At 46.4% G+C, this 8,977-nt stretch overlaps 1 protein-coding gene across 1 annotated transcript in view; it reads left to right on the top strand.

Moving 5' to 3' along the window:
- Positions 1-6,597, top strand: part of LOC103212233 (divergent protein kinase domain 2B-like) — a 49,352-nt gene extending 42,755 nt beyond the window's left edge. Inside the window, exons 2-4 of the mRNA XM_007958237.2 lie at positions 769-942; positions 4,796-5,084; positions 6,257-6,597. Coding sequence (XP_007956428.2) covers positions 769-942; positions 4,796-5,084; positions 6,257-6,597 — 804 coding nt within the window. The remainder of the gene's footprint in view (positions 1-768; positions 943-4,795; positions 5,085-6,256) is intronic.
- The last annotated feature ends 2,380 nt before the right edge of the window (positions 6,598-8,977 follow it).

Here is an 8,977-nt window from a genome sequence, read left to right as displayed (position 1 = left end):
GTGGGTTTGAGCCGCGAGCCTCCTGGATAGCAGTCAAGTGCCTTAGGCACTATGCTACCAAAGCTCTAGGTATTTTACATCTAACATTTGATTCTCATGACCCTTAGGGTATCATGACTGATAGTTACCCTCACTTTAGATTGGAACCCAAAGTACAGAGAGATTAAGTAGCTTGTCGAAGGTCACTCAGCTGGTAAGTGTAGAAACCAGGTTGAAATCTGGTAGATTGGCACCAGAGTCCTGTCCTTAACCATATTTCTTTTCTTATCTTAGCAGGCTTGTTATCTTTTTTGTTCAGTGTGAGGAGAAAGATAAAGCAGAGGGCTGAAAGGTTATGGAAAATAAACTTGGGTCCATATCTCTAAATTTTATTCCCCACAAGAGGAATTGAGTGGCACATCATAATAGTGGTACTGTGGCGGTGGAAAAGGGGCAAAGGGTTAAGCGTTTAGCTGCTAACCTGTAGGTTGGCAGTCTGAACCCACGCAGCGGCTCTGCGATCTGCTCTGGTAAAGATTACAGCCTAGAAAACCCTATGGGGCAGTTCTACTCTGTCCTATAGGGTCGCTATGAGTCGCAAATGACTCCATGGCAATGGGTTTTTTGTTTGTTTGACCAGCCTTAGTACCAATCAGCCCGCTCTTTCTCTGCCTCCCCACCGCGGGGTCCACTCCACCGGCAGCGCCTGCCCCTCCCCCCTCCTGCTGGCCCCCGCCAACGCTCAGAACCCTTTCCCCTGTCTCGGGGCTCTCTCCCACACCTCTGCAGGGCCTGCCCAGCCCCCTTCTGCGCTGCCCGTCGCAGCGTCTCTTGGACCGCGTGGTTCGGCGCTACGCAGAGGTGGCTGACGCCGGCAGCATCTTCATGGACCACTTCACCGACCGCGACAAACTGCGGCTGCTCTACACGCTGGCTGTCAACCCGCATCCCATCCTTCTACAGGTATGCAGCGACACACCCACCTCCTCCACCCCAAACTTGGGAAAGCCTCTCAAGAGTGAGGATCAACTCTGCTGTGGAGCAGGGAATGTGGGAGCAAAAATTCAGGGAGCGCCTTCTCAGACTCCCAGGCCAGCCAAGGGTTGAGCTCTCTCCCCTCTACTGCATGCCCTGGGGCCGTCAACCCATTTTAAAACCTTTCTGGCATTCCTTGGTTTCTCCAGTGTGGAAGTGTTGTAGAGGAGCTCAAGACAGGTGTGTGTTCGGGGCCTGGGGATAGATTGGGGGTCATCCTACCCTGTTGACCTGTGGAGGGGGACTGTAATCACTTTCACTGCCTAAGGCAGCCCTGAAGGGCAATTTTGCTCTGTGCCTCAAGAGCAGTAAGATTTGAGCAAGTTCAGGAGATGGAGAAATGAGCCAAAGAAACACTCGCAGAGGTGTGTCCTGGAGCTATGCTTGGAAAAGAGAGAAAAATGTAAGTAACCTACATGTCCATCAATAGGGGAAGAGTTAAATAAATGAAGATGCATGAGGGCCAGGGAATACAAGAAAGGCACAAGCCTTTGCCTTCATGCAGCTTCCAGTCCAGTGGTAGAGACAGTTATGTAAACAAGTATTAACAAACCATCTGGAGTCCAATCACACCAATTTTCCCCAAACTCAAAGGGTCAAGACACAGGGGTCACATAATGGGTGGGCACAAAGGAATTAAGGAAGTGGGAAGGAGGGACAGGAAGAGGAGAGTTAGAGAGGAGGAGGAAGGAAGAGGAGGAAAGGGAAGAAGGAGAGGAGGAAGAAGAAGGGAGGGAGAGGAGGAAAGGAGAAATAGGAAGCCGCAGTAAAAACAGTTAATAAAATATAGGCCAAATGAATGACAACTTAATATATAATAATAGCTCTCATTTACTGAGCACCTGCTATGTGCCAGGCATTTTGTTGAAAGCTTTATAGCATTATCTCATTCAATGCTTATGACAACCCCACAGGAATATCACAGTTGTCCCCATTTCCAGATGAAGAAACTGGAGCTCAGAGATGTTAAACAACTTAGCCAAAGTCAAAGATGAGACCCAAACCTAGAGCTGTTTGACTCTCTCCACAAAAACGTGTCTGGTAAAATTTTAAACACTAGAAGAAGAGAAGGAATTGCTGGACATCTCAGAGGTCTTTTCTCCCATCCTTCTAATCTTCGCAGTAGTAGCAGACACTTATTACTCCCAGCCCCGGTCCCAGGGACACACATGTGGGCATCACCAGTATGCCCAAGACCCCATATATGGCACCTAATGAGAAAGGTCCCCTCTGTGCATAAGAAATTCCAAGAGCACGTGGGCAGGAGATCTTTACAAATGTGACAGGTAGATAAGCATGAACAGAAGATAACAAAAACTCATCAGAGAGGAGAATGACTTTATTTTTTTAAGAAGGAAAAGGAAAAAAAAAGTGCTAAGTATTTATAGTTTCTGTCATTTCCCTCATTGCCACATCTTTATCCCATGGAGTAGTTGGTGGGTTCAAACCACTGACATTTAAGTTAGCAGTCAAGCACTTAACCGTTGGCCCACCAGGGCTCCTTCGTTTCCCTCATAGTTTAAAGACAAGTCATTCTACATATAGCTGGTTTGGTAGTCAAGAAAAGACCAGGCAGGATTCCCTCCCTGTTTTTCTCACCTCACAAATCCACTTGCTTGAAGCTTTTCTAAGGAATTAAGAGAGACAGGCCCAGGGTTATGTACTTCAGTATAAACAAGTGTTAGGCTGTCAGGAAGGTTCTAGTCAGCACGAGAGCATCTGTGAGTAGCCAGTTACCCCAGCCAGGCAGATTTACCCAGGGCCAGGAGGAAAGATTTCAGGCCAGTGCAGTGGTTTCCTGAATGCGGATCACCCAAGGGCCAGCTTCATGATTTTTGCCCTATCCCAAGACCACCAATACAGTTATTTTTTAATACAAATTTTTAAAATAAGCTTTAAGTTGATCCTCTTTTTCCAAGTCACTTCCTAAGCAATGATATTTGTGAAATCACAAGTACTAGTCATATTTTGTCAAGTACACAACACTTAAATTAAAATAAAACATACTCCCTTTTCCACCACTCATCTGTCAGTTTGTCGTACTGTGGTGGCTTGTGTGTCACTGTGAGGCTGAAGCAAAGAATACCATAAAGATGTTTTCTTGCCTATGCAAAAGCATTTGACTATGTGGATCATAAGAAATTATGGATAACATTGAGAAGAATGGGAATTCCAGAACACTTAATTGTACTCACGAGGAACCTGTACTTAGACCAGGAAGCTGTCGTTTGAACAGAACAAGGGAACACACCACATGGTTTAAAATCAGGAATGGAGTGCATCAAGGTTGGATCCTTTCACCGTATGTATTCAATCTGTATGCTGAGCAAATAATCCGAGAAGGCGGATTATATAAAGAAGGATCAGAATTGGAGGAAGACTCATTAACAACCTGCAATACATAGATGACACAACCTTGCTTGCTGAAAGTGAAGATGACATGAAGCACTTACTGATGAATATTAAAGACTACAGTCTGCAGTATGGATTACACCTCAATATAAAAACAACAAAAATCCTCACAACTGGACCAATAAACAGCATCATGATAAATGGAAAAAAAAAGATTGACGTTGTCAAAGACTTCATATTACTTGGTTGTTCCACAATCAATACCAATGGAAGCAGTAGTCAATAAATCAGACATCATATTGCACTGGGCAAATCTGCTGCAAAAGACTTTTTTTTTTTTTTTTTGTGCTGAAGAGCAAAGATGTCTCTTTGAAGACTAAGATGTGCCTAACCCAAGCCATGGTGTTTTCAATTGCCCTATATGCACGTGAAAGCTGGACGATGAATAAGGAAGAGCAAAGAAGAGTTGATGCTTTTGAGCTGTAGTATTGGCAAAGACTACTGAGAGTACCATGGACTTCCAGAAGAACTAACAAATCTGTCCTGGAAGAAGTGCAGCTGGAATGCTCCCTGGAAGCAAAAATGGCCAGCCTTCATCTCACCTACATTGGTCATGTTGTCAGAAGGCACCATTCCCTGGAGAAGGATATCATGCTTGGTAAAGTAGAGGCTCAACAAAAGAGGGGAAGTCCCTCTACAAGATGGATTGACACAGTGGCTACAATGATGTACTCAGGTATAGCAAGCATTGTGAGGCTGGCACAGGACCAGGTAATGTTTTGTTCTATTGTACATAGGGTCACTATGAGTCAGAGCCAACTCTATGGCACCTAACAACAACAACAACATATTCCCTTGAATCCTGTATGCCATCTAAAACCATGGCAAGTCCATTAGGAGTCTTGAGCCACACTCGGAGACCAAAACAAAATCAGCTGGCATCCAACCAATTCTGGCTCATGGCAACCCCATGTGTGTAAGAGTAGAATTGATCCATAGAGTTGTCAATGGCTGTGACCTTTTGGAAGCAGATTGCCACGACTTCTTTCTGAGGAGCCCCTGGGTGGATTTGAATCACCAACTTTTTGGTTAGCAACCGAATGCTTAACCATTTGTGCCACCCAGGGAATGAACACTTAGAGAAACTCTGTTGAAATACAATCCACAGTGTGGAAATTAGCAGCTCCTTTTCCAAATCCTTTGATTAATAGATGACAAAAAAATGTGTGTGGAGGGAAGATCAGGGGTACTGCCTAGTTCAAAGAGTTATAGAAAATTTTGAGAGACATTTTGCTGACGAGTTTGGAGACAGAGGATGGCTGGGTAAGGCTGATCTTTCTGTGTGTTCTTGGTGTGAGGCAGAGACTAAGATTTCTACCTGAGTGTCTTTGTCCTAACCCTCTCCTGCCTCCTCCTTCTGGCTTGATAGATCTTCCCTGGGGCCGAAGGATGGCCACTGCCCAAGTACCTGGGCTCCTGTGGCAGATTCCTCGTCAGCACCAGCACCAGACCACTACAGGAATTCTATAGTGCACCCCCAGACCAGGCAGCTGACCTCGCCTACCAGCTCCTTGGTGTCTTGGAGTCTCTGAGGAACAACGACTTGAACTATTTCTTCTACTTCACTCATGTTGATGCAGGCATGTTTGGCATCTTCAGCAATGGGCATCTGTTCATCCGGAATGCTAGCACACTGGGCATCATTGACAAGCAGGAAGGTAAACAGCATGGGCCTGGATGAGTGGCTGTCAGAGGAGAATTCAGGGTGGAAGAAGCTATAGAGGGGTGGCCAGGGGACACACCTTGGGCCTTTCCAGTATCTGTGTGACACAGAGAAAGCAACCCAAGTTGTTTTAGCTGTCATGTAAAATGTCCCTCTCCCCCATTTGAGTTTCTGCTCCAGCTCCAGCTCCAAAGGGGACCTGAACTTGGCCCTGTCTGTGGGAGGCATTTCACAACCTACATAACCCTGACTGTGCCTCTGAGGGCAGTGCTGCTGTCCAAGTCAGTCTGTGAGGTGGCCTAGGGACCCACCTCTGACCCCCCTACACACACACACATACAACTCACAGATCCATCTCTCCCTCAGAGCCTTCCTCATCAGATGTTTTTAGCCTTTATCTAAAATTTAAATATCTGGCTGATTCACTGGTACATTTTACAATCCATTTTGGCACATTTGCTTTATATAAAGTTTTCTAATTAAAAGGCATGGCACCAAAGGAGGTGGATGAGTGAATCATATTTCTCACTATGTGAAAATGCTCATCCAGGGTTCTAGAACCCTTTGAAAGTCCCCATCTCTAATGGTGACCAAATTTTTGAGCCCAAAATTTGACAAAGGACTTTCTTTTCTGATTTCCAATTGTATTTATATGAGAAGGACTACAAAGAAAGACAAATTCAACCATGCTTACTCATTTCCTGATTTGCCTTTAACAAGAAGAATAAAATTAAAAGAAATCAGGCTGATTCTAGAATATTCAGGACATCAGTACATTGCACTGGACATCAGCCTAGTGCAACCACTGGATGCATATTCTGGGTGACTTTCTCTTGATTTTGTATTTAAAAAACACAAATGAAATCAGTACTGATATTTTCCTGAGTTCCCTAATTCAGTGATTATAGGAGAATAACAATATGGATGTGATTCCTACAATGATAGACCCTATTTCTGATAGGGAGAAGTGGGTTTTCTATGCCTATTTTAGCAGAGAACTCTCATGCTGATCTCATCAGGGACCATTGTATCCCTGAGTCCTAAATGTACTGGTGACATGAAAATGCTAGGAAATGAAACCACTTTGCCTATCAATTCTGATTAGTGACACTCTTCCCAAAAGAGAACAGGTGGTGGGGCGTGTAATATTTTCCATTTCTCTTCCAGGCAGCCAGGCAGCCACCAGGGCAGAAGAGAATAAAGACATCTTTAGCTGCCTGCTTTCTGGCTGCCAGGCTGAGCTGCCCTCCTGTGACACCATCCCTGAGAAGCAGAGCCTGGTGCTGGTGTGTCAACAGTTGCTACCCCAACTTCTCCAAGGGAAGTTCCCCTCTCCAGTGCAGGAGGAGATAGATGCCATGCTCACTCAGTGTGGGGAGGACACCCTCCCAGACCCTGAAATCCTGGAGGCTGCCAGCCGGCTGAAGGACATCTTGAGGCCCCTAAGGACCTGTGACCCCAGATTTGCTTACCGTTACCCAGACTGCAAGTATAATGATAAGTTTTGAGGGGCTAGAACTAGCCGGCTTTGAGGGCAATAGTCTAGACCCTCCATTCCCCTAGTCAGATTGCTGTAAGGTTGAAAGAAGTTCAATTTTAAAGCACATTAATTTCCCAGGGATAAGGGAACACTTGAACTATCAGAGGGGAGTTTTGTGATGTGATGGGAACACCCCCATTGGCTGACACATCATGGCTGAGCCCAGGAATCAGCATCAGAAGACCTGAGTGTGAACACTCACTTGATCCTGGAGCCTCAGTTTACTCCTTGGTAACTGATGAAAACCTATGTTTTCCACCAGACTCTCATAAAAGTGAAAGAAGATAAAAATGTGAAGGGCCTGCGACACATGCTCACTACCCTAGCCCAGGGGGTTTCAAAGCATGGTCCAGTTGCCACACAAGCCAGGCAAATGAGAAAGAACCATAGAGGTCAAGAACGTGACCTTGTGAGCAGCCCCAGCCACAGAGTGGCAGGAAGACTGTGAAGGGGAGGTTCCTGGCCAGTATCATGTTAGACACATACAAGAGGGCCCCCCTTCCCATTCCTCATGCTTTAAAGGGCCTTTCTCTAGCCCTCCACCACACTCCCCCATACCACCACAGGGTGAGGAGACTGGCCCACTAGGGCCTGCTTCTAGATCATTCTCTGGGTACCTTGAACTCCCTACATATGCCCATGAGTCACCTCATGGTGTGTAAAGGAGCCAGGGATAAGAGGAGGGGTTGGGTTGGGGGCCAGTCTGTTAGTGAACATCCTCCAAGTGCAGGTGTCAAGGTAGGATAAGATGTGCAAGGATTGTATCAGGGGAAATGTCTGTGTGAAAGGGAATAAGGAGGGAGCTGGAGAAAGCCGGGAAAGCCTTTAGACCATGACCAAGTTGTAAGTCTGAGCTTGAGTAAAGAGAGGGAGAGAAGGACAGGTGCAGGCACCCTAGACTTTGGACTGTGCAGTCTAAGAAAGGTTTAGCCAAGCTGTCAGGGGTCCTTGAGCTGAAGCTGGCCATCAGAGGAGTCCTGTGTCTCCCAGGAATAGGCTACTTTAGTATCTCTACCACACCAATCATTGATGGGGAACAGCTCTTGAGAAGCTGGACCTCAGGCCCACAGCAAAGATGGATTTCAAAGGATAGGGGCTGAGGCATTTAGTTCTGCTCTCTGGGGCCAGAGGACAATATGCGAGAACATCCTGACTGGAATGACAGCCGGGGCCCAGAGGACAGCTCTCCGCACTGCCATGCTCCATGCTCAGAATTCTCCAAAGAGTCCAAGAAATCTTATTGAAACCTGACCTTCCAGCTCATCATGAAAGTATTTTTTCAAGACCAGTGAATAGAACATATTTTATTTAACAGTTTGTTTGTTTGCTTTATACCTTTCAACTATTTAGACACATGGTATGTGAGCCTTCATTTTCATTTGTCCTCTGGCCCTGGCCCCTCAAACATTAGTGGGAGGTTCTTCAGAGCTTTTGCCCAGCTTCTCTGCCAGCCATCTACTCCCAGGGACCTCACAGTCTACCTCCTCTTTTCTACCTCTGAATTGCCACCTTCACTTTGCAGATGGGGAAACTGAGGCCCTGGGAGGAAGAGTGATCTTCCAGGATAGTTTCAGAACTCCTATTAACAATTCTTGCCCCTCTGCCTTCCCCTTCAGCCTCTGACTCTCACCTGTACTACCCAATTCTAGTCCCTTCACTCCACCATCCATATTGAAAGATGGACCAAAAAATGTCCTATTTTGTGGTGCACTAGGCTGTCTTTTGTGATGCCTTTCCACTGCTCCAGGCACTGCCCCCAGGGTATCCGTGACAGTGATAACAGCAGGTGAAGCTGTTGGAAGAGCTGGCTTGGTCTGCCTCAGGATCTTTGAAAGGTTCCCTTCTGACTTTTGTCTATTGGTTGCATACTTATTGTTCCTCTTCCCTGCGGGCTTGACTACAGATTGGTCTCCCAGCCTGCCGCCTGACCAGAGCCCAGAAAAGCAGCAGCAACCTCCAGCACCTCCGGAGTTCCACAGCAGAATAAGAGCAGCCATCCTTCCACCCATTTGCACAGAGACCTGAGGCACCAGCCAGCCTCAAGGCCATTGCTCTAGGCCTGGCGCTTTTCAACCACAAAGTACTTCTACTCGATGAGTGACTTTGGATGAGGTTCCCAGTAAGTTCTGGAAATGGCCCCTGCTCAGTACAGGCTTGTGCTCTTGAGGTAACCCTTCTCTAACTCCTCAACCACATGTCTATCCAGCCTGCACAGACATGGAGGAAGCAGCCGCTGTTTTCTCTCCTTCAGACCAGTCACCTGGGACACTGAAGAATGTTCCTTCAAAACCATTCTTAAATTGTGGTCAATGTCATGAGACAAAGTGTATGTGAACTGCTGTATGGAA

This window comes from Orycteropus afer, unplaced genomic scaffold, assembly GCF_000298275.1.
Source record: "Orycteropus afer afer isolate SDZICR_OR568_19922 unplaced genomic scaffold, OryAfe1.0 scaffold00888, whole genome shotgun sequence".
Lineage (NCBI taxonomy): Eukaryota > Metazoa > Chordata > Mammalia > Tubulidentata > Orycteropodidae > Orycteropus > Orycteropus afer.
This window is presented reverse-complemented; position numbering and strand designations above follow the sequence as displayed.